The sequence below is a fragment of the Oncorhynchus mykiss genome, chromosome 10, assembly GCF_013265735.2.
Source record: "Oncorhynchus mykiss isolate Arlee chromosome 10, USDA_OmykA_1.1, whole genome shotgun sequence".
Lineage (NCBI taxonomy): Eukaryota > Metazoa > Chordata > Actinopteri > Salmoniformes > Salmonidae > Oncorhynchus > Oncorhynchus mykiss.
The window spans coordinates 31,248,762-31,275,483 of record NC_048574.1 but is presented as its reverse complement, the minus strand read 5'-3'; the positions used below and the strand labels follow the sequence as shown (position 1 = coordinate 31,275,483).

At 44.0% G+C, this 26,722-nt stretch overlaps 1 protein-coding gene across 2 annotated transcripts in view; it reads right to left on the bottom strand.

Moving 5' to 3' along the window:
- The window catches only part of LOC110534883 (mediator of RNA polymerase II transcription subunit 13-like), a 141,153-nt gene that overhangs the window by 107,095 nt on the left and 7,336 nt on the right, over positions 1-26,722 (bottom strand). For both annotated transcript variants that reach the window (XM_036990067.1, XM_036990068.1), the window contains exon 3: positions 1,642-1,810. In XM_036990067.1, coding sequence (XP_036845962.1) covers positions 1,642-1,810 — 169 coding nt within the window. The remainder of the gene's footprint in view (positions 1-1,641; positions 1,811-26,722) is intronic.

The following is a 26,722-nucleotide window of genomic DNA, read 5'->3' as shown; positions in this document are numbered from 1 at the left end:
TGTTCATTTTCCTCGACTGGGCCAGCCAGCAGAGGTAAAGAGAGAGAGAGCAGTGCTGCTGAGGTTGGGTGTTAGTAGTATGATTAGTTATGCGAAAATTAAGCAATTTTATTCCCATTCAAGCACAATGAAAACATAGTAATTTTTAACAAGGAGTAATATTTCAGGGGCTCTAAAAGAATGTTAAGGCTGGAACTTATGATGTGATCATCAGATAAAGATATAACAGCCATCAGATAATCAACTATGGCTGTTACCACAGTAGCACCGACTGAGTGTGAAACAACTAACCATAGAATCAACCACCACCAGTTCCTGTGGCCCCAGCCAGCCAGTAGCTCCCAGATTTCACATCACATCACAATGATGCCTGCCTGCTTCACCCGACTGCATTTCCCGTGGTCACCTGATTTCCTGGGGTTTCTGGCAACAACATATGAGACATTTATCTACTACAAAAACAAAAACACACAATACCTTGCCTGGGATGACTGCACTGTGACAACACCGTGAGTCCATCCAGTATGAAACAGAACAGAGCTCCCGTCTCCCCTAGCTTGTTAGTTAGGGGCTTTTATCATTCATTCCTCATTTGCCTTTCAATCCCTGCTCCGGGCTGCTAACCACACCACACTGTTTAAGTATTTAATCTGCAGAAGCTTCACCTCAGAAATACATAGGCTATATTCACATTGAAATGAAAGGGGACAGGAGGTCTACATAAACAGAGCTCTAAGCCTCCATTGAAATATCAATATACACAAACATCTGGGCGAAACAGGGAGCTAGATGAAGTCGTGGGAGCCATGCAAAGGCAGTGACGGACTGAGTGTCACCACCTCGGTTGTTTTCTCCTCAGCAGCCGTGTACCTGCTCTTATGTAAGAGGCCAGACACTGACAGAGACAAATCCTGCCCACCAAATAGAGGGTAGAGGGGGTGGCTCAGCCATTGCTGTGGCTCGACAACACATTTCCAGGGAGTACAGCCAACGGAGTATAGAAAACAGGCTTGACACTGTCTGTAGCCTGCTCTCCAGTTAAAAATCTTCACAACTTGATTTAACCAACGCAGGCAGCACACTTCTCTGTGGGAGATGACAGTGGGTATTGGGCTCAGGACAAAATCTACCCGGTAAGGGAGCAAGAGGGGCACATAAATCTGATTGATTAATAGACCACTAATAGAGCACGCAAGTGTAAATGAGGCACATAGCAGATGTTTTTGAACTATTGATAAATTAAGTTTTCAATCCATCTTTATTATATCCTTGAGTGAGTTACTACAACACCAGTGGGAGCGTTGACACTGGAGAGAGGGGAGGAAGAAGGGGGAACTGGCGATGGGTAGAAGGCAGAACTGGGGAGAGGGGAAGAGAAGAAGGGGGGAACTGGGGAGAGAGGAAGGGAAGAAGGGGGGAACTGGGGAGAGAGGAAGGGAAGAAGGGGGGAACTGGGGATGGTTAGAAGGCAGAACTGGGGAGAGGGGAAGAGAAGAAGGGGGGAACTGGGGAGAGAGGAAGGGAAGAAGGGGGGAACTGGGGAGTTGTAAGGGAAGAAGGGGGGAACTGGGGAGTGGGAAGGGAAGGGAAGGGAAGAAGGGGGAACTGGGGTGTTAAGAGGAGTGAGTAGGAGCATCTTACCTCTTATTAATGGGCTTCTCATCTTTCTCGTAGGGCTTGACGAACCATTTGCCGATGCGTGCGAAGCTACGGTTCATGAGACACCGCTCCAGCAGGTTATGGATTGCTTTGAACAGGAGCGTCCTGCACTCATAGGACAGACCACTCTCCCACACACCGTCTTCCTCAGCTATAGAGACAGACAGAAAGAGAGAGCGATAGGGTTAGAGACAGGACGGAGTGATTTTCTAAAAACAAATGTTTAATGTGTCTCGTCTTCATGCACTTTAGTGTTTCGGTTTGCATGAGATGAAACAATAAAAGTCAAGCCTTCAGTTTGAAAAGATGAACTGCTGCAGAGGCAGCAAGCAACTGGTAAAAAGGTTCAGTAGAGACACCTGCAGTGACCCTTAACTCCTGAAACAGCAGCAACTGCTAATCAGCTGCATCAAACATAATTTATATGGCAATACGACACACACACTGCTCAAATCATAGGCAAATGTACCTTTTTTAGCCTAATAATGATGTTGGCAGAAGACTGCCGCAGAAGGAATGGAAAGTTCTGACTGTTTTGGGTGCTTGGTAATTGGCAACTCTTCAGTAGCTAGCTAGAAATATGTTTAAATGTACAATCAGGGCTCTCCCCTGGTTGTGCTGATGTAGGCCTAAGGCTGGGTAGTGGGGAGGTCCGGACTTACCTTTTTTTCTGCTGTACCTGCCAGTTCCTTAAACCTAGAGTCTTAAATTATATCAAACAACATAGCCAACACAGAAGTCTTGTGTTTGATCCCAAATTATTGAGGTGGTCTCATTAGTTAGGTTTCCATCTAATTGGCGACAGATTTTAACGCAAATATTCTAGAATCTGCATAAAGAAAATATGCGCATTTTACCAACATTGGTGTTTCCACCAAATGGACTTGTTGCGGATAAAAAAAATCTGCGTTTGATGATGTAGTGCACACAAAATGTACTTTTTTTCTTAAGCTTGCATGTACTGAATAAAAATCTAAAGTTCAATGTGTTTCCATCGCATTTTCAACTCAAACGATCATTTAGTCACAAAAGCATGCCAGTAGACCCACAAATTTCAGTTATTGCGCTAACACTAGTTAGCATTGGCTCGCGAAACTACATCTAACTTTATACTGGACACAGACACATAAAAATGGTATCCAAAAGTTTGGAGAAATCCTGAAGTATCCCTTTAAATAGCAAATGTGCCTACTTTGGTCATGGCTGGTGCACTCTAGCCAACAGCTCACAGATACAGTGAGGGTAGGCTAGTCTACATCAGTGGTTCCCAAACTTTTATAGTCTCGTACCCCTTCAAAGATTCAACCTCCAGCTTGACACTGTCTGTAGCCTGCTCTCCAGTTAAAAATCTTCACAACTTGATTTAGCCAACGCAGGCAGCACACTTCTCTGTGGGAGATGACAGTGGGTATTGGGCTCAGGACAAAATCTACCCGGTAAGGGAGCAAGAGGGGCACTTATATCTGATTGATTAATAGACCACTAATAGAGCACGCAAGTGTAAATGAGGCACATAGCAGATGTTTTTGAACTATTGATAATAGCACCAGGGTCAGCGCACTCTCAAATGTTGTTTTTTGCCATCATTGCCATCACACTATATGATACATTTATTAAACATAAGAATGAGTGCGAGTTTTTGTCACAATCCGGCTCGTGGGAAGTGACAAAGAGCTCTTATAGGACCAGGGCACAAATAATAATATAATAATAATCAATTATTTTACTCTTTATTTAGTCATTTTACATATAAAACATAATTTATTCATCAAAAATTATGAATAACTCACCACAGGTTAATGAGAAGGGTGTGCTTGAAAGGATGAAAATAACTCTGCAATGTTGAGTCTCAGATAAAAAAATAATATATATTCCACACAGTCTGTGCCTGTATTTAGTGTTCATGCCTTTTCCCCCAGCATTGTCTCAGCCATATATGCGGCAGCAGGAAGAATGAAGTCCTCCTTGCAAAACAGCTCGAGCTCAGTGAGGTTGGATGGAGAGCATTTGTGAACAGCAGTTTTCAGTTCTTTCCACAGATTCTCGATTGGATTCAGGTCTGGACTTTGACTTGGCCATTCTAACACCTGGATATGTTTATTTTTGAACCATTCCATTGTAGATTTTGCTTTATGTTTTGGATCATTGTCTTGTTGGAAGACAAATCTCCGTCCCAGTCTCAGGTCTTTTGCAGACTCCATCAGGTTTTCTGCCAGAATGGTCCTGTATTTGGCTCCATCCATCTTCCCATCATTTTAACCATCTTCCCTGTCCCTGCTGAAGAAAAGCAGGCCCAAACCATGATGCTGCCACCACCATGTTTGACAGTGGGGATGGTGTGTTCAGCTGTGTTGCTTTTACGCCAAACATAACGTTTTGCATTGTTGCCAAAAAGTTCAATTTTGGTTTCATCTGACCAGAGCACCTTCTTCCACATGTTTGGTGTGTCTCCCAGGTGGCTTGTGGCAAACTTTAAACAACACTTTTTATGGATATCTTTAAGAAATGGCTTTCTTCTTGCCACTTTTCCATAAAGGCCAGATTTGTGCAATATACGACTGATTGTTGTCCTATGGACAGAGTCACCCACCTCAGCTGTAGATCTCTGTAGTTCATCCAGAGTGATCATGGGCCTCTTGGCTGCATCTCTGATCAGTCTTCTCCTTGTATGAGCTGAAAGTTTAGAGGGACGGCCAGGTCTTGGTAGATTTGCAGTGGTCTGATACTCCTTCCATTTCAATATTATCGCTTGCACAGTGCTCCTTGGGATGTTTAAAGCTTGGGAAATCTTTTTGTATCCAAATCCGGCTTTAAACTTCTTCACAACAGTATCTCGGACCTGCCTGGTGTGTTCCTTGTTCTTCATGATGCTCTCTGCGCTTTTAACGGACCTCTGAGACTATCACAGTGCAGGTGCATTTATACGGAGACTTGATTACACACAGGTGGATTGTATTTATCATCATTAGTCATTTAGGTCATAATTTTGCACGCCCAATTTTTCAGTTTTTGATTTGTTAAAAAAGTTTGAAATATCCAATAAATGTCATACCACTTCATGGTTGTGTCCCACTTGTTGTTGATTCTTCACAAAAAAATACAGTTTTATATCTTTATGTTTGAAGCCTGAAATGTGGCAAAAGGTCGCAAAGTTCAAGGGGGCCGAATGCTTTCGCAAGGCACTGTTTATAATTCTAAATTGTAGCATACAGACATAAAAGATTCTGCAGGAGGCAGATGACAATCACAAACTATATCCTACTACTTCAAAGGGCAGCATTTTGTACCTGGCATCTAAAAATAGAGATTTGAAACTCTTAATTTCCTGATATGCAAAATAGCCAGTCAGTTTAGTGACATCTGAAAATCATATGTTGACCGTAAGCAAGCAAGAGGGAAAGACAAACTATAACAGGAAAAGTATTTCTTACATCCAAAAACTCAAAGCAAGTCATTTTCTTTGCAGCAGACAGAAAACAGACAACCTAGCTACAATTCACCACATGTTTCCAATCATGGCTCAAGTGTGTCTGTGCCCAGTTAGAGGAGTCAAGTGAAAGTGCTGTTGCAGCCTGGCTGATGGTAGATAGAGATAGCAGCTCCAGATGCGCTGTTTTAGCCTGGTCCCTGATCTGTTTGTGGAGTCTTGTCAAACTCCTTTGGTCATTGTCACTTGCTGCCTTAGAGAACAAGGGCTCCTGCCTGATGGTACAAAGAATACCACACAAGACAGCAAATGTTTTCAATCCTGGTCCCGGATCTGTTTGCAGCGTCTTGACAATGACCATAGGATTTGGCAAGACAGCACAAATAGATCAGGGAGCGGGCTAGCAGTGTCTTTACTACCTGACTGTAATAGTTGTGGGGTTTGTTTCTGGATCCTGCTCGGCTGTGGCCTGGATGCTCTGCTAATCTCATTAACAGCCACTGTGAGACATTTTAGAGCACTTAATCTCGTTTCAAACATGTCTCCAGCAAACATCTTTCTCCCAGTGTGCAGCGCTGATCAGCACAGAAAAAATAAACACCAGACATGACCACGAGACATTATCCCACATATCTTATTTGACAAGACGTTGTTCCTTAATGTGGTGAGACTCACACGGAACCCAAACCGGCTGCGCGCGTGCGCCATCGTGCATAAATGTATTTTGTCCCCCTACACCAAACGCGATCACGACACGCACGTTAAAATATCAAAACAAACCCTGAACCAATTATATTAATTTGGGGACAGGTCGAAAAGCATTAAACATTTATGGCAATTTAGCTAGTTAGCTTGCACTTGCTAGCTAATTTGTCCTATTTAGCTAGCATGCTGTTGCTAGTTAATTTGTCCTGGGTTATAAACATTAGGTTGTTATTTTACCTGAAATGCACAAGGTCCTCCACTCCGACAATTAATCCACACATAAAACGGTAAACCGAATCGTTTCTAGTCATCTCTCCTTCCAGGCTTTTTCATCTGTGAACTTATATTGTGATTGGCATCTAAACTTTCATACTATTACCACGACAACCGGCAACACAGTTCGTCTTTCAATCACCCACGTGGGTATAACCAATGAGGTGATAGCACGTGGGTACCTGCTTCTATAAACCAATGAGGAGATGGGAGAGGCAGGCCTTGCAGCGCATTCAGCGTCAGAAATAGAAAGGACTTCTATTTTAGCCCTTAGCAATGCAGACACTCGTTGACGCGTGCGAGCAGTCTGGGTTCAATAATTGAATAACATGGATTTCTACATTTATTTTGTAACGCTCGCACACGCGATGGGAGTGGTGTGGTCAGGGTATCAGCACTGAGGAGCTAGCTACTAAACTATGCAACTATAAACTTCAGGTCAATTAAAATGTATTAGGCCTACATTCTTAAATGGACACAGATTAGTTTAGTTAGGTGAGAAGAAAGTCTACACAGACATAAACATACATCAATGATTATAGTGTATCTCTGCCTTTGAAAGAGGAATTTAAACTGTGATTCCTTTGTCCCCCATATCAATAGTAAGTGAAGCTCTATGGCAGAGCAGCAAGTGCTGAACAGCTTGTTTAAGGGAATCTGGGCTATATATTTTTTCAGGACTGTAGCCTTTTCCTGTAGCCCTAATGGGTGGAATGTTATTCATATTTTTCATAATTTCATAACTACTAAACATTATTTCAAAAGGCCGAAAATCCAGTGTTTTTATGTCAAACGGTTTTGTTATATCTCAGTCTTCTGTGAAGTATAATATTGGGACGCAAACTCAAAATTGAATAGATTTCAACTCTAGATCTGACATGGTACAGGTGAGTTTTAAGCCCTTAACCACGTGTGTGAGGTGTATACATTTGTTATAAAGTAGATTTGTTTAAGACTACCAAGAAAAACAGTGTGACCCTGATTTAGTCCACTGCAGAAAAAGGTTAAGTAGAGGGCCAGCTATATTTCACTGGTGCACTTGTAAACAACCGCCAGAGAAACTTAAAAAGGGCTGAAGCACAAAGCTGTCCATCCACTCTGGAGAGAGAGCTTGACCTTGTTTTTCATATCTCTAGTCTACCCTTCTACCATCTACTATAAAACATCGCACATTCCTCAATTACTTTTTACCCCTCTTTCATAAGATTTTCCTTAGCCCCTCTGGTCACTGTGAGCAATATTCCAAACCTATCTCTGATCCTGCCAAAAGAAGACAATCCTGAAAAGTGTGTTGAGAGGAGTGGGTTTCCAGCAAAAAGTGTGTGTTTAGAGATTACAAATATATGGTTCTGTCATATAGCCTAGCCTTTTTTTAATGTAGATGTTCCAAACGTGCACATCAGTGGCTTGTATGCTTGGAGGCCTGGAGATGCTAAATGTGTTAATGTTAATTAACGGTAAATTACCGTGAGACCGGCAGTCATTTACATGGCAATAGCCAGCTGACAAAATGTCAGGACCGTCATGGCCCTAGACGTGATTCCCTGTTCTACATTATATATTTCTATCTGAACTAGAGGTTGACCGATTAATCGGCGTGGGCGATTAATTAGGGTTGATTTCAAGTTTTCATAACAATCGGTAATCGGCCTTTTTGGACACCGATTATGGCCGATTACATTGCAATCCACGAGGAAACTGCGTGGCAGGCTGACCGCCGGTTACGCAAGCACAGCGTCAAAAGGACCTTGTGGCTGCAAGGAGCCAAGGTAAGTTGCTAGCTAGCATTAAACTTATGTTATAAAAAACAATCAATCTTCACATAATCACTAGTTAACTACACATGATGATATTACTAAGTTAACTAGCTTGTCCTGCGTTGCATAAAATCAATGCGGTGGCTGTTAATTTATCATCGAATCACAGCCTACTTCAACTTCGCCAAACGGGTGATGATTTAACAAAAGTGTTTTTTTCGCGAATGCGCAAGCGTTGCACAAATGCACTTAACCCTAAACATCAATGCCTTTCTTAAAATCAATATGCATAAGTATATCTTTTTTAACCTGTATATTTAGTTAAAGGAAATTCATGTTAGCAGGAAATATTAACTCTGGAAATTGTGTCACTTCTCTTGCGTACAGTGCAAACAGAGTCATGGTATATGCAACTGTTTGGGCTGCTCGTTGAGACGTTGCGAACTGTGTGAAGACCGTAATTAATTTGCCAGAATTTTACATAATATTGAAGGTTGTGCAATGTAACAGCAATATTTAGACTTAGGGTTGCCACTTGTTCGATAAAATACGGAACGGTTTCGTATTTCACTGAAAGAATAAACGTTTTGTTTTTTCGAAATTAGTTTCCGGATTTGACCATATTAATGACCAAAAGCTCATATTTCTGTGATTACTATATTATAATTAAGTCTATGATTTGATATTTGATAGAGCAGTCTGACTGAGCGGTGGTAGGCAGCAGCAGGCTCATAAGCATTCATTCAAACAGCACTTTACTGCGTTTTGCCAGCAGCTCTTAGCAATGCTTAAAGCACAGCGCTGTTTATGACTTCAAGCCTATCAACTCCCGAGATTAGCCTGGCAAAACTAAAGTGCCTATAAGAACATCCAATGGTCAAAGGAATATTAAATAAAAATGATATAGAGAGAAATAGTCAACTGATAATTCCTATAATAACTACAACCTAAAACTTCTTAACTGGGAATATTGTAGAACTGGGAATATTGAACCACCAGCTTTCATATGTCCTTATGTTCTGAGCAAGGAACTTAAATGTTAGCTTTTTTGCATGGCACATATTGCACTTTTACTTTTTTCTCCAACGCAGTGTTTTTGTATTATTTAAACCAAATTGAACATGTTTCATTATTTATTTGAGACTAAATAGATTTGATCTATTATATTAAGTTCAAATAAAAGTGTTCATTCAGAATTGTTGTAATTGTCATTATTACAAATATACATATCAAAATCGTCCGATTAATCGATATCAGCTTTTTTTGGTCCTCCAATAATTGGTATCAGTATTGAAAAATCATAATTGGTCGACCTCTAATCTGAACGTTCCACAATGTTGTTCCCTGCTGAACGCAGCTCTAGTATTCTGTGCAGAAGGCAGGCGGGAGCCCTTGCTCTCTAAGTCTGTTTGTTAAAAAGGATCTAACATGAAGGCCCCGGCCGGCCAGTCGGCCATCCTCTGACATGGGGGTCCAAAGGTCACAAGGTCATGACAGCTAGGAATCAGCCAGCTTGGCCAGCCAGTTCTTGACAACACCACTAGTAGATTATTAAGAAAAAACATGGGATTCGTCCGATTCCAAAGCCATGCTGGCCTGACTGAATATAGACAGATCCCCACTCACTATTACTAATAACACCAATTGTCCAAAGTTGGAGAGCGTAGGTGTAGGAGAGGAGAAAAGGGAAAAAGACCAAACAAACAGCAAGAGGCTGACGAAGGAACAAAAGCTAAGTCCCCCTTTTTTGTGGCCAATTTGCAAAATAAGAATACAGCCCCAGCATAAATGATGGGAAACCTCTAAACCTACATTTACATAAACAGATCATCACGACACACTCTTTTCTCTGTCAGGATCACACCTGCCCCTCTCTCTCTCTTTTCCTCTAGCGCTGAAGAGGAGCATACAGGTGTATGCTTTGCATCAGGCATTCCTAACAGCCTTATGTCTCTCATTGTCCAACAGAGCCAAGAGAACAAGAGCAATACTCTCTCTGGAGACAGTCACAAACACAGAGGTGCGCAGACCAAACCTATAGGCTCAGCTGATGGCTGCAACACATTCATGTCTCCCGTGTGGCAGAGGAGCCACAGATGAGCTCAACTTTAGCAGGCACACATACATACAGGTGTGTGTGTGGGCCCATTCCAGTAGTGTTTGTTGGAGCTAAGGGGTGAATGTAAGAGGGCATAGGCTTGGAGGGGGTCAGTCCCTCCAGCCACAGGTCTCTATGCTCTGGTAATTAAATCTGCAGTTGGTCGCTCATTAAACACCTAGATTAATGTATTGTGATACACAGGCCTCCAGGGGACTCTTCCTTCCAGGCTAGACAGAGGATATTTTTCTCCCTCTTTCTATTTCTCTCTGCCCCCCTTCCTCCTCTCCTTCCCATCCATCCACAAGCAGCAGAGCGAATGGCACCAGTGGTGGTAGTCTGGGTACCATTTTTTTTTTTAATATTCCACTCATTGTACTCTGTGTCTTTGGCAAACGACACAGAGTACAAGGAGTGGAATGCAACATCTTAACAGAGGCTGGCAACCAGGCAAACATTTTTACAAGCTAAATACCATAAATCTGATGTAAACGCAGTAATAGCGAGTCAAGGGTTTGATGTCTTTTGTGCTTTGGGTTCCACAAGGTCTCCATTTCTAATTAAGGCCCACCGAGCACCCAGGCACACAAAACCAGAGAGATGCAAGTATGGCCTCATCCCTCCCAGTCCCCGTCCTCATCTGCGCTGCACCACACCAGTCCCACAGCCCCCCAGACAGCCAACAGAGATCCATCAGATAACAGGGAGAGGGAGGGGGTCACATCCAGGAGATTACACCTTAAAAATGTATCCCAGAGCACAAAAGGCATCAACTCCCCTGACTCGCTCTTACTGCTTTCACATAGGATTTATGGTATTTTGCCTGTATAAAAAAAAAGACCCCCTTACAAAAATACCCATTTTACAGCAATCTTGCCTTCATAAGCTGTTTATATCTCCCGTCCGCATGCCGGGACGAGTGGTAGTAGGTGTGTGAAGATGTGGGTCCATTGAGATATACACCATCAAATATACACCCCGTGTCACACGCTGTTTACTTTGTATATTTCTATGTTTTGGTTGGTCAGGGTGTGAGCTATGTTTCATGTCTAGTTTGTCTAGTTCTATGTTTGGCCTGATATGGTTCTCAATCAGAGGCAGGTGTTCGTCATTGTCTCTGATTGGGAACCATATTTAGGTAGCCTGTTTGGTGTTGGGTTTTGTGGGTGATTGTCCTTAGTGTCTTTGGTCCTGTCTCTGTGTTAGTTTATGCAAGTATAGGCTGTTTCGGTTTTCGTGACGTTATTTGTTTTGTAGTGTTTATAATTGATTTGTGTTTTAAATTTGTTTATTTATTTATTTATTTATTATAATTTTTTTTTTTTTTTGAATTTTACCCCTTTTTCTCCCCAATTTCGTAGTATCCAATTGTGTAGTAGCTACTATCTTGTCTCATCGCTACAACTCCCGTACGGGCTCGGGAGAGACGAAGGTTGAAAGTCATGCGTCCTCCGATACACAACATACCAAGCCGCTGCTTCTTTAACACAGCGCACATCCAACCCGGAAGCCAGCCACACCAATGCGCCGGAGGAAACACCGTGCACCTGGCCACCTTGGCTAGCGTACACTGCGCCCAGCCCGCCACAGGAGTCGCTGGTGCGCGATGAGACAAGGACACCCCTACCGACCAAGCCCTCCCTAACCCGGGCGACGCTAGGCCAATTGTGCGTCGCCCCACGGACCTCCCGGTCGCGGCCGGTTACGACAGAGCCTGGGCGCGAACCCAGGACTCTGATGACACAGCTGGCGCTGCAGTACAGCGCCCTTAACCACTGCGCCACTCGGGAGGCCTCTAAATTTGTTTATTAAACATGGATCGCAATCTACACGCTGCATTTTGGTCCGACTCTCCTTCTCACCTAGAAAACCGTGACAGAATCACCCACCACAACAGGACCAAGCGGTGTGTCAACAGGCAGCAGCAGCAGGAGAAGGAACAGAGGCAGGAGCAGCAGCAGCAGTGGGAGAGGCTGCATTACATGGAGAAATGGACCTGGGAGGACGATTTGGACGGTAATGGACCCTGGGCACAGCCTGGAGAATATCGCCGCCCCAAGGAGGAACTGGAGGCGGCGAAAGCAGAGAGGCGCTGGTATGAGGAGGCAGCACGGCGACGCGGATGGAAGCCTGAGAGTCAGCCCCAAAAATGTCTTGGGGGGGGGCTAACAGGGAGTATGGCTACGCCAGGTAGGAGACCTGGGCAGACTCCCTGTGCTTACCGGGGGGCTAGAGAGACCGGGCAGGCACCGTGTTATGCTGTGGTGCGCACGGTGTCTCCAGTGCGGGTGCATAGCCCGGTGCGGTACATTCCAGCTCCGCGTATCGGCCAGGCTAGAGTGAGCAACGAGCCAAGTGCCATGAAGCCGGCTCTACGCATCTGGTCTCCAGTGCGTCTCCTTGGGCCGGCTTACATGGCACCAGCCTTGCGCTCGGTGTCTCCAGTTCGCCTGCATAGCCCAGTGCGGGCTATTCCACCTCGCCGCACTGGCAGGGCGACCGTGAGCATTCAACCAGGTAAGGTTGGGCAGGCTCGGTGCTCAAGAGCTCCAGTGCGCCTGCACGGTCCGGTCTTTCCAGTACCACCTCCACACCCCAGCCCTCCGGTAGCAGCTCCCCGCACCAGGCTTCCTGTGCGTGTCCTCGGCCCAGTACCACCAGTGCCAGCACCACGCATCAGGCCTACAGTGCGCCTCGCCTGTCCAGCGCTGCCAGAGCCTTCCTCCTCTCCAGCGCTGTCGGAGTCTCCCGCCTGTCTAGCGCTGTTAGAGCCTTCCTCCTCTACAGCGCTGCCGGAGTCTCCCGCCTGTTCAGAACTGCCAGTCTGCAAGGAGCTGCCAGTCTGCAAGGAGCTGCCAGTCTGCATGGAGCTGCCAGTCTGCATGGAGCTGCCAGTCTGCATGGAGCTGCCAGTCTGCATAGAGCTGCCAGTCTGCAAGGAGCTGCCAGTCTGCATAGAGCTGCCAGAGCTGCCAGTCTGCAGAATGCCGCCAAAGCTGCCAGTCTGCAAGGAGCCGCCAGAGCTGCCAGTCTACAAGGAGCCGCCAGATCTGCCAGTCGACCAGACTCTTCCAGATCTGCCAGTCGACCAGACTCTTCCAGATCTGCCTGTCGACCAGACTCTTCCAGATCTGCCAGTCAGCCAGGAGCTTCCGCCCCTCTGTCCAGAGCTTCCGCCCCTCTGTCCCGAGCTGCCGCCCCTCTGTCCATTGAGAAGAGTTGCCATGGTGAGGAGGCCACGGAAGAGGATAACGTGGGGGAAGACTAAGGTGTAGTGGGGGCCACGTCCAGCACCAGAGCCGCCACCGCGGACAGATGCCCACCCAGACCCTCCCCTATAGGTTCAGGTTTTGCAGCCGGAGTCCGCACCTTGGGGGGGGGGGGGGGGGTACTGTCACACCCTGACCATAGTTTACTTTGTATATTTCTATGTTTTGGTTGGTCAGGGTGTGAGCTGAGTGGGTATTCTATGTTTCATGTCTAGTTTGTCTAGTTCTATGTTTGGCCTGATATGGTTCTCAATCAGAGGCAGGTGTTCGTCATTGTCTCTGATTGGGAACCATATTTAGGTAGCCTGTTTGGTGTTGGGTTTTGTGGTTGATTGTCCTTAGTGTCTTTGGTCCTGTCTCTGTGTTAGTTTATGCAAGTATAGGCTGTTTCGGTTTTCGTTACGTTTGTTACGTTATTTGTTTTGTAGTGTTTATAATTGATTCGTGTTTTACATTTGTTTATTAAACATGGATCGCCATCTACACGCTGCATTTTGGTCCGACTCTCCTTCTCACCTAGAAAACCGTTACACCCCGGTTCGTGGGAAGTGACAAAGAACTCTTATAGGACCAGGGCTCAAATAATAATATAACAATCATTCATTTAGCTCTTTATTTAACAATCTTACATATAAAACCTTATTTGTTCATCGAAAATTGTGAATAACTCACCACAGGTTAACGAGAAGGGCGTGCTTGAAAGGATGCTCATAACTCTGCAATGTTGGGTTGTATTGGAAAGAGTCTCAGTCTTAAATCATTTTCCACACACAATCTGTGCCTGTATTTAGTTGTCATGCTAGTGAGGGCCAAGAATCCACTCTCACATAGGTACGTGGTTGCAAAGTGCATTAGTGTCTTAACAGTGCAATTTGCCAAGCGCAGCCCAATCCAGAAATCTGTCAGTGGCTTCTGATTAAATTCATTTTTCACAGAACCGCTTGTTGCAATTTCGAGGGGGCTCTCTTGTTCAGATATCGGTAAGTGGACTGGAGGCAGGGCATGAAAGGGATAACGAATCCAGTTGTTTGTGTCATTCGTTTCGGGAAAGTGCCTGCGTAATTGCGCACCCAATTCACTCAGGTGCTTCGCTATATCACATTTACATTGTCCGTAAGTTTTTTGCACACAATCATACAATGATGGAAAGACCTGTGTGTTGTCCTTGTTAATGCAGGCAGAGAAGAGCTCCAACTTCTTAAATCAAGCCCAAATTTTGTCCCGCACATTGAATATAGTTGCAGAGTCCCTGTAATCCTAGATTCAGATCATTCAGGCAAGAAAAAAGGTAGGCCAGTCTTGTGAGAAACTCATCATGCAAGTGGTCAAACAAGTGAAAATGATGGTCAGTAAAGAACTTTAAGCTCGTCTCTCAATTCAAAAGCACATGTCAATCCTTTGCCCCTTGATAACCAGTGCACTTCTGTATGTTGTAAAAGCGTTACATGGTCGCTGCCCATATCATTGCATAGTGCAGAAACTACACGAAAGTTCAGGGGCCTTGATTTAACAATCACGTGGGTGAACAGGGAGTACAGGAGAGGGCTCAGAACGCACCCTTGTGGGGCCCCAGTGTTGATGATCAGCGGGGTGGAGATGTTGTTGCCTACCCTCACCAACTGGGGGCGGCCCGTCAGGAAGTCCAGTACCCAGTTGCACAGGGCGGGGTCAAGACCCAGGGTCTCGAGCTTGATAACGAGTTTGGAGGGTACTATGGTGTTAAATGCGGAGCTGTAGTCGATGAACAGCATTCTCACATAGGTATTCCTCTTGTCCAGATGGGTTAGGGCAGTGTGCAGTGTGGTTGAGATTGCATCGTCTGTGGACCTATTTGGGCGGTAAGCAAATTGGAGTGGGTCTAGGGTGTCAGGTAGGGTGGAGGTGATATGGTCCTTGACTAGTCTCTCAAAGCACTTCATGATGACGGAAGTGAGAGCTAGTAGTAGTAGTCGTTTAGCTCAGTTACCTTAGCTTTCTTGGGAACAGGAACAATGGTGGCCCTCTTGAAGCATGTGGGAACAGCAGACTGGGATAGGGATTGATTGAATATGTCCGTAAACACACCAGCCAGCTGGTCTGCCCATGCTCTGAGGGCGCGGCTGGGGATGCCGTCTGGGCCTGCAGCCTTGCGAGGGTTAACACGTTTAAATGTTTTACTCACCTCGGCTGCAGTGAAGGAGAGGCCGCATGTTTTGGTTGCAGGCCGTGTCTGTGGCACTGTATTGTCCTCAAAGCGGGCAAAAAAGTTATTTAGTCTGCCTGGGAGCAAGACATCCTGGTCCGTGACGGGGCTGGTTTTCTTTTTGTAATCCGTGATTGACTGTAGACCCTGCCACATACCTCTTGTGTCTGAGCCGTTGAATTGAGATTCTACTTTGTCTCTATACTGACGCTTAGCTTGTTTGATTGCCTTGCGGAGGGAATAGCTACACTGTTTGTATTCGGTCATGTTTCCGGTCACCTTGCCCTGATTAAAAGCAGTGGTTCACGCTTTCAGTTTCACGCGAATGCTGCCATCAATCCACGGTTTCTGGTTTGGGAATGTTTTAATCGTTGCTATGGGAACGACATCTTCAACGCACGTTCTAATGAACTCGCACACCGAATCAGCGTATTCGTCAATGTTGTTGTTTGACGCAATACGAAACATATCCCAGTCCACGTGATGGAAGCAGTCTTGGAGTGTGGAATCAGATTGGTCGGACCAGCGTTGAACAGACCTCAGCGTGGGAGCTTCTTGTTTTAGTTTCTGTCTGTAGGCAGGGATCAACAAAATGTCGTGGTCAGCTTTTCCGAAAGGAGGGCGGGGCAGGGCCTTATATGCGTCGCGGAAGTTAGAATAGCAGTGATACAAGGTTTTGCAAGCCCTGGTTGCGCAATCGATATGCTGATACAATTTAGGGAGTCTTGTTTTCAGATTAGCCTTGTTAAAATCCCCAGCTACAATGAATGCAGCCTCAGGATGTATGGATTCCAGTTTGCAAAGAGTCAAATAAAGTTTGTTCAGAGCCATCGATGTGTCTGCTTGGGGGGGGGATATATACGGCTGTGATTATAATCGAAGAGAATTCCCTTGGTAGATAACGCGGTCGACATTTGATTGTGAGGAATTCTAAATCAGGTGAACAGAAGGACTTGAGTTCCTGTATGCTTTTGTGACCACACCACGTCTCGTTAGCCATAAGGCATATGCCCCCGCCCCTCTTCTTACCAGAAAGATGTCTGTTTCTGTCGGCGCGATGCGTGGAGAAACCAGCTGGCTGCACCGACTCCGATAGCGTCTCTCCAGTGAGCCATGTTTCCGTGAAGCAAAGAACGTTACAGTCTCTGATGTCCCTCTGGAATGCTACCCTTGCTCGGATTTCATCAACCTTGTTGTCAAGAGACTGGACATTGGCGAGAAGTATACTGGGGAGTGGTGCACGATGTGCCCGTCTCCGGAGTCTGACAAGAAGACCGCTACGTTTCCCTCTTTTACAAAGTTGTTTTTTGGGGTCGCCGGCTGGGATTCATTCCGTTGTCCTGGGTGGAAGGCAGAACACAGGATCCGCTTCGCGAAAGTCATATTCTTGGTCGTACTGATGGTGAGTTGACGCTGCTCTTATATTCAGTAGTTCTTCTCGACTGTATGTAATGAAACCTAAGATGACCTGGGGAACTAATCTTAACATAATCACTAGTTAACTACACATGGTTGATGATATTAATAGTTTATTTAGCTTGTCCTGCGTTGCATATAATCGATACGGTGCCAGTTTATTTCTCATCGAATCAGCCTACTTCGCCAAACGGGTGATGATTTAACAAGCGCAATCGCGAAAAAAAGCACTGTCGTTGAATCATCAATGCCTTTCTTTAAAATCAATACACAAGTATATATCTTTAAACCTGCATACTTAGTTAATAGTGCCTGCTAACATGAATTTATTTTAACTAGGGAAATTACAGTGCCTTGCGAAAGTATTCGGCCCCCTTGAACTTTGCGACCTTTTGCCACATTTCAGGCTTCAAACATAAAGATATGTGAAGAATCAACAACAAGTGGGACACAATCATGAAGTGGAACGACATTTATTGGATTTTTCAAACTTTTTTAACAAATCAAAAACTGAAAAATTGGGCGTGCAAAATGATTCAGCCCCCTTAAGTTAATACTTTGTAGCGCCACCTTTTGCTGCGATTACAGCTGTAAGTCGCTTGGGGTATGTCTATCAGTTTTGCACATCGAGAGACTGACATTATTTCCCATTCCTCCTTGCAAAACAGCTCGAGCTCAGTGAGGTTGGATGGAGAGCATTTGTGAACAGCAGTTTTCAGTTCTTTCCACAGATTCTCGATTGGATTCAGGTCTGGACTTTGACTTGGCCATTCTAACACCTGGATATGTTTATTTTTGAACCATTCCATTGTAGATTTTGCTTTATGTTTTGGATCATTGTCTTGTTGGAAGACAAATCTCCGTCCCAGTCTCAGGTCTTTTGCAGACTCCATCAGGTTTTCTTCCAGAATGGTCCTGTATTTGGCTCCATCCATCTTCCCATCAATTTTAACCATCTTCCCTGTCCCTGCTGAAGAAAAGCAGGCCCAAACCATGATGCTGCCACCACCATGTTTGACAGTGGGGATGGTGTGTTAAGGATGATGAGCTGTGTTGCTTTTACGCCAAACATAAAGTTTTGCATTGTTGCCAAAAAGTTCAATTTTGGTTTCATCTGACCAGAGCACCTTCTTCCACATGTTTGGTGTGTCTCCCAGGTGGCTTGTGGCAAACTTTAAACAACACTTTTTATGGATATCTTTAAGAAATGGCTTTCTTCTTGCCACTCTTCCATAAAGGCCAGATTTGTGCAATATACGACTGATTGTTGTCCTATGGACAGAGTCTCCCACCTCAGCTGTAGATCTCTGCAGTTCATTCAGAGTGATCATGGGCCTCTTGGCTGCATCTCTGATCAGTCTTCTCCTTGTATGAGCTGAACGTTTAGAGGGACGGCCAGGTCTTGGTAGATTTGCAGTGGTCTGATACTCCTTCCATTTCAATATTATCGCTTGCACAGTGCTCCTTGGGATGTTTAAAGGTTGGGAAATCTTTTTGTATCCAAATCCGGCTTTAAACTTCTTCACAACAGTATCTCGGACCTGCCTGGTGTGTTCCTTGTTCTTCATGATGCTCTCTGCGCTTTTAACGGACCTCTGAGACTATCACAGTGCAGGTGCATTTATACGGAGACTTGATTACACACAGGTGGATTGTATTTATCATCATTAGTCATTTAGGTCAACATTGGATCATTCAGAGATCCTCACTGAACTTCTGGAGAGAGTTTGCTGCACTGAAAGTAAAGGGGCTGAATAATTTTGCACGCCCAATTTTTCAGTTTTTGATTTGTTAAAAAAGTTTGAAATATCCAATAAATGTCGTTCCACTTCATGATTGTGTCCCACTTGTTGTTGATTCTTCACAAAAAAATACAGTTTTATATCTTTATGTTTGAAGCCTGAAATGTGGCAAAAGGTCGCAAAGTTCAAGGGGGCCGAATACTTTCGCAAGGCACTGTATGTCACTTCTCACAGCTTTCTCATGTTCTGAGCAAGGCACATATTGCTCTTTTAATTTCTTCGCCAACACTTTGTTTTTGCATTATTTAAACCAAATTGAACATGTTTCATTATTTATTTGAGGCTAAATTGATTTTATTGATGTATTATATTAAGTTAAAATAAAAGTGTTCATTCAGTATTGTTGTAATTGTCATTATTACAAATAAATAAATAAATAAAATATATATAAATCACCGACTAAAAAGGTATCCGCTTTTTTTGGTCCTCCAATAATCGGTATTGGCGTTGAAAAATCATAATCAGTCGACCTCTAATCATGAGCAGCCCTCACCTCAACCTACCCAACATTTCCCAAGGCTAATTGTAGCCTAACCAATATCCAAACAAAAATCTTACATTTATCAAGACGTGTCTCCAATCTACATGGTGCTAAAATTATAATCTAGTTGACCACATGCAGGTAGGCTATTGCTTCAAATGTATTACAAGGATTGGATGACTTTGGTAAAGTAATCAATAATAAGTCTTCAATTGCATTAACCTACTTTATTCCAATATTTCTGTAATTCTGTGATACATCCAGTGTATGCCTAGTAGTTGGCTATACGAATAGATGGGCAAAGTGGCATGCTTTGCAAAGTTTAAACCATCAAAAGTTTAAGAGCGTAGTGCCTGCTAATGCCGCCTCAGCATTGTGTCTACTTTTCCCACTAAGCCATAGGCAGAACTTTACTGAAATGATTAACAGGTTGTTTGGCGGAAATAAAGATGTTGGCTTTGATATCGAAAAGACAGAAAAAGTTTGCGGTACGATAAAGTTCGCGGAAAAAACATCTTATTGCGAAAGGGATATATCCCTCTCTCTGAAAAGCCAACTACAAGCCAGTAGAGTAGACATATCAGTTTATTTGTCTTTCCAGCATTGACACAGAGAACAGAGTAAAAACCGAACCACCCAGAATCCTTAGCCTGGGTTAATAGGGCATATTGCTTACCAATTATCTTAGACCCACATCAACAGCCCTGGCGCTACACTGCTGCTTTTGCAACCGTGACTAATCATAATTTAAACAAACTAAAGCAATAGGCCTACTATGTGTAATCGAGAACAGTTACAACTTGATTGTGTTTAAATTGTTTGCGGAAAACCTGGGACGGAAAACATAAAACATTTGTCAGGTGTGGCCCGATAACAATATATAACCTGTTAAAAGAATGCATACACATTTCTATGCGTTGAAATGTGTGCAACAGGAATACTTTTTTTTGGACATACACTCCCCTCCATATGGATTTGGACAGTATTTGCTCTAGGGCTCTCCCCAACTAAATACAATCTTGGTCGAAAGTCGTCTGTTCTTTCGGTCAAATGTTTTTACTGTGTATTCTTCCATATTTAGACACACTATGTGGTTTAATAAAATCAACTATATGCATTGAGCTTGTCTGATGCTTTAAGCTTACTGTGTGATGAAATAAGACCAAATGACTCAAGAGGGAGCCAGAGATCTAGATAACCAGAAGAAGAAAAAACTTAACCTGACCCAAACATTCTCCTCCCGCTCCTGCTGGCCTTCATAGACTCTGCCAAAATGATGCCAAAGTTGCTGGTAATAGGCTACACAAGTCGGCAACCTTTCTCACATGGAATGCCCATGTTCATACAAATTCTACCAATCTGTGCGGCAGTTATGGTTTTCATATGCACATTTTCATGGAACAGTTTAATTTAATTTATAAAGACGTCTTCAGATCTCAAAATCGTTGTCATGTGGTTAATCAAAATTCTATCCAAATCTGGGCCTCCCAGGTGGCGCAGTGGTCTAGGGCACTGCACCACAGTGCAGTGCCTACTGCTAGCTGTGCCACCAGAGACTCTGGGTTCGGGCCCAGGCTTTGTAGCGATGAGACAAGATAATAACTTCTAACAATTGGATACCACGAAATTGGGGAGAAAAAGGGGTAAAATTCAAATGAAAATTAAACATAACTAAAAAGTAAATTATATTGCCATTGCCAACTATGTAAAATTAGCCTACATAAAGCCAACAAATAAAAACTTTGCAGCCTGCAGGTAGAAAATATCCAGATAAAAATAAATATCTTAGAATCACATTGGCTACGCATGGTCTGCCTGCAACGAACTTGAAACAACCTAACTTCTTGCATCCCATTTCGACAACTTCCGGTGATATTGCAGAGCACGAAATTCAAATGACTTAAATATGACTATTTCTCATTCATAAAAATACAAGTCATACGTCAGTTATACGGCAGTTAAAAGCTTAACTTCTTGTTAATTCAGCCACTGTGTCAGATTTCAAAAAAGCTTTACGGCGAAAGCATACCATGCGATTATCTGAGGACAGCGCCCAGCACACAAAAGCATTAAAAAAAAATCCAACCAGGCAGAAGCGCCACAAAAGTCAGAAATAGCGATAAAATAAATCACTTACCTTTGAAGATCTTCTTCTGTTGGCACCCCAAAAGGTCCCAGCTACATCACAAATGGTTGTTTTGTTCGATAAAGTCCTTCTTTAAATCCCCAAAAACTCAGTTTACCTGGCGTGCTTCTTTCAATAATCCACCGGTTTCCCTCCTTCAAACTAAACTAAACTTCTCCAAACAAGTCAAACTATGTTTATGATCAAACCTGAGATACCCTAATACGTAAATAAATTATAAAAATGAAGACGGAGAATCGTTATTGTCATTACCGGAGATAAACAACAAAGTACGCGCATTCGCCAGTACGCGTAACAAACACTACTGCCAAAATGGGAGCCACTTAGAAAAACTACAAATTCTAGCTCATTTTTCCAAAAACAAGCCTGAAACTCTTTCTAAGGAGTGTTGACATCTAGTGGAAGCCCTAGGAACTGCAATCTGGGAGATTTTCCCTTCATATTAAAAATGACAGCCATGGGAATCAATGGTGGGCTGAATTTTTTTTTCTGGATGGTTTGTCCTCGGGTTTTCGCCTGTCATATCAGTTCTGTTATACTCACAGACATGATTTTAACCGTTTTAGAAACTTTAGAGTGTTTTCTATCCAAATCTAATTGTATGCATATCCTAGCTTTTCTGGGCCTCAGTAACAGGAAGTTTACTTTGGGCACGCCTGTAATCCAGACATCAAAATACTGCCACCTAGCCCAAAGAGGTTAACTTGGGTCAGGCCAGAAGCTTGCACTAGCTAACTAGCGAGATTGAATAAAATATTCTGGGCCCTCAGTTTCCCACACCAGGGAGCTTGGGACAGACACAGCTGTAGGCTATTTGCACAAGGGATAAGAAGCAGTGCTTAACTTGGGCAGGAGCTCACCGGAGCTGAGTACCGACACCTCAAATATTCTACTGCTTGAGCTCCTGTTCCTCTTATAGAATATTAGCTCAAAAGTATTGTGGAGCTCCTGCAACTAAATATAAACAGTACCAGCACCCAAAATGAGTACCGGAACCAATTTCAGTGCAAGTCAAGCTCTTATAAGAAGTAATCAGGAAGGCCTATTTTATGACGTTTCCACTGGATCAGAGCATGCCCTTTTCCCTTTCACGCTGAGTGGTTATCGAAAGGGAGAGCACTGGAAAGATGTTTAAATATATTGAGAAACTATTTTGTCAATGGCTGTATAAACAAACTGTGTTTGCTTGCTATTTGAGGTGAAGAAAACATTACTTTGAGAAGCTCCACAGCTTATTGGTGGTGGTGCATTAAGCCAATCAGAAATACTATCAGATCCCAAATGGTCACCTTATTATGCCTACATTTGTACGCAGGCAAGGTAGCCTATAGGCCTAATTCAAAGCGTAATCAGGTGCGCGTCCTTACTCAACATTGACAGGAGTGCTCCAAACCAAAGACTGACTAAAATGAATTGACAAAACTCGTTAATGGAATGAAAAAAACGTGTTTCTCATACTTGTTGCATAGGTTGTGCACTCTGTCGAATTGGACACACTTTTTGCAATGAGAACGGTAAAGGGAATAATTGTAACGGTCTTAAGACGACAGACGCTTGGAGACCGGAAGCAAGTACAGGGTGATGATTTAATAATAAATATACATTTATATATAGCATCTGGACAAGAGAAACAAAACAACATCAATGCAGACACCGGGATGAAACTGAGGAAATGACAGCTATAGGGGAGGCAATCAAATACGTGATGGAGTCCAGGTGAGTCCGATGAAGTGCTGGTGCGCGTAACGATGGTGACAGGTGTGCATAATGATGAGCAGCCTAGCGACTTCGAGCACCAGAAAGGAGAAGCGGAAGCAAACTTGACAGTACCCCGCCATCTAGGGACACCACTTGGCATCCGACCTGGGCAAGCCTGACGGGCCGGCTGAGTCATGGGAGCCTGACGAGCCGGGTGAGGCGTTGGAGCCTGACGAGCCAACCGAGGCTTGAGAGCCTCTCGAGCCAGCTGAGGCATCGCCAGTTGCTACGGCAGTGGCACCCGGACCCGACGTCACCAAAAAATAAATCAAATTTAAAAAAACTCCTTGATGCTTCCGATTGTGGTGTCTGCATTCTGTAATGGTCTTGAGACGACATACCCTGGGAGAAGCAAGCAAGTACAGGGTGATGGACAAGAGAAACAAAACAACATCACTGCAGACACGGGGAGGCAATCAAAGACGTGATAGAGTCCAGGTGAGTACGATGAAGCACTGGTGCGTGTAATGATGCTGATAGATGTGCGTAATGATGATCAGTTTGGCGACCTCAAGCCCCGTGACAATAATAATATACTGAAAATATTAACAGAAATTACCGTGACCAAACAAACGTTGTAGGTTACAAATTATAGGAATCAACAGTACATGGTGATATACAGTACCAGTCAAAAGTTTGGACACACCTACTCATTCAAAGGTTTTCCTTTATTTAACTATTTTCAACACTGTAGAGTAATGGTGTGTCACGTCCTGACCTTAGTTCCTTTTTTGTCTCTATTTTAGTTTGGTCAGGGCACCGTGTTATTCTATGTTTTGTTCTGTGTGTTATATTTCTAGGTGTTTGGCCTGGTATTGTTCCCAATCAGAGGCAGCTGCCAATCGTTGTCTCTGATTGAGAACCATACTTAGGCAGCCTGTTTTCCCACTATGGGTGATGGATAGTTATTTTCTGTTTAGTGTGTTTTGCACCAGACGGAGCTGACGGAACATTATCTGCATTCAATGTTTTTGTCTTTCCCACAGATCTGAGAGATGGATCTCTTTTCACCAGACGCCTCGTTCAATCTGAATGGTAGCAATCTTCACAGGGGTCAGGGCAAGGAAGAAAAACAAAGACCTGACATGCAGACAAAAGTTACAACTTTGACTTGCTCTGCCCCTCCAGGGTACTGAAATATGCCATTTGGAGCTTGGCGCTGCCCTGAGAGGTGCACACCAGAGCTGTTCTGAATAGTAAAGAATGGGCAGGCCTGGACATGTCCAAAGACTTTTGGCAGAGCCAACAAAAAGTAACAAGAGCAGAGCTATGCCAGCAGATTGTTAGCACCACACACATCCATACTAAAATAAAACCCTTCAGAGAGAAGCTAAATGAAGCACATCCCCTTCCTCTCATTCCTGACAAAAATCCAAAACAATGTATTGTCCGTCCATGAAACAGCAGAGGGGGCACAGTATGACAAGTGTACTTTCCTCCTCCTCCTCCAGAGATCTGACCCAACATGCAGTAATGAATGAATGGGTGTGCTACCCAGGAGCACAGTGGAGATGGCTGGGCTAATAAGAGATTCTGCTCTGCAGAACAAACAACTCTTTCGTTTCGCTTTTAACCTCTTCATTGCAAGCTCAGATTAGACAAAGCAAGGGCTTTGTGTAGAGACAGAGTAATACAGAGGGGTTGATAGTGTGTATGGTTCCATGATAGCAACATGAGTAAACATCCGGAGGGAGGGAGGGGTGAAGGGAAGGAGGGAGAGGGGATGGGGATCCCCCCTCCTCGCCCCCCCTCCTCTCAGCGCTCCTTGAATGGTGATTAATTGTCAACATTACTGTTGGGCGAAATTGCCTAAAAATCACAGCTCAGCTTTTTTCAAACTTATGGCCAATTCACAATATATACAGTGCATTTGGAAAGTATTCAGACCCCTTGACTTGTTCCACATTTTCTAATGTTCTAGCCCCCCTCTCGTTCTCCTTCTCTCTCACTCTCTGGGGAGAAATTGTTGGTTAAGGGCTTGTAAGTAAACATTTCATGGTAAGGTTGTATTCCGCGCATGTGACAAATAAAATGTGTTTTTATTTGATTTGAAAGGATTACTGGCCCACTGATTTATACAGAAATGGCACATGCTCAAAATAGTAATACTTCCATAGCCAAGCAGCTAATCTAATGAGCGTGGAAGGGTAAAATAAGCCGCCGCCATTTCCACTGAAAGAAAATAGCTGATTGTCATGTTTACCACCAACATTGCAATGGGGGGAATAAAAAAAATGACAAACAAAAAAGTGCTTAATATTTCCAGGGATATTCAAATTTCATTTGGAAAAGGATGAGGAAAAGGACAGATGAGGAAAAGGACAAACCCATCAGCCACTAGCATGGAAGAAAAAGAGCAAGATTACTGGTGATGTGTCGGCCAGTCTGATCACCACCACCAAAACACACACGTTGTTGCTAGCTTTTGTGTTTCGCTTCACACCTTCACTGCCAGCAAGTCCATGAGAGGCTTCAATGCATCAGGTTGTGAATCATCACGACTGAGCCAGTCTCAGCCCATCCCAGCAATGTCTACACACACACATACATCACACACACAAGGACACACACAGTAGGACAGGCACTTTGCAGGCTCTGAGAAGAGAGGCGAGTCGGTGTGATCCACAGAGGGAAACACAGGTTCACAACTCCGGCTGGTGAGGTAGGGGTCATGACCTCTGTGTGTTCTCAGGGCTCACAGCACACCCTCTCACCAGACAGATAGATACATAGAGAGGAGAGAGGTAGGGTCTGGCTGCCATGAGGTCAGTCCAGTGAGGCTCCTCTGTTCTCCCGCATTGTGTAGAGTGAGTGAGTGAGTGAGTGAGTGAGTGAGTGAGTGAGTGAGTGAGTGAGTGAGTGAGTGAGTGAGTGAGTGAGTGAGTGAGAGAGAGGAGTTCAATCTCCCCGGCAAGAGAGTATGATTAAAGTACGTCTCTGTCCATCCTCCACTGCTGCTGCAGAAAAAAATGGTCAGACCTCCATGATGCAGTCCACCATGATGTGCTAGGCTCATTTCTGCATCATTGCTCCTGCATATTCTATTTTTCACAGAAGTCATGTGAGGAGGAGGGAGCTCCATTTCTATCCTCCTTTTTAAATGGGAAGATGGGATAGGCTTTCTTGTTCAGCCTTGGCGACACAAGGTGCAAGGCGCTGCTTTATTGTGTGCCGGAGGGCGGAAGGTGCTTAGATGCCGCAATGTGTGTTAACACAAAACAAAACTGTGATTGCAGTGACCGTTTGTGCCAAACAGTGAGAATTGACGTGCAGGTGGAAGGAAGGCTGTTCTCTGCCAGGCTGGCTGCTTGTCATTTAGGGGATGAGGGGGGAAACTAACTATCTGGTTACACCAACTCTAACGCCTTCTAAGCTCTCATTTACAGGAAATGAATATCCCCAGAGCTTCCAGCATCAATCAACCCATGTCCTGAACCATGCAATATTTCACATTATACAACCAGATCACTACTACCATCATCACAAAGCTAGGGCGTGCTCTATGAGGTCTTTTCAAACAGATGTAACAAGCCCTTTTCATTATATTTTACAATGATCACTCATTTAACCAGCTCTATCAATTATTCAATATTTTATAAAGCCCTTTTACATCAGCAGATGTCACAAAGTGCTATACAGAAACTCAGCCTAAAACCCCAAACAGCAAGCAATGCAGATGTAGAAGCACAGTGGCTAGGAAAAACTCCCTAGAAAGCCAGGAACCTAGGAAGAAACCTAGAGAGGAACCA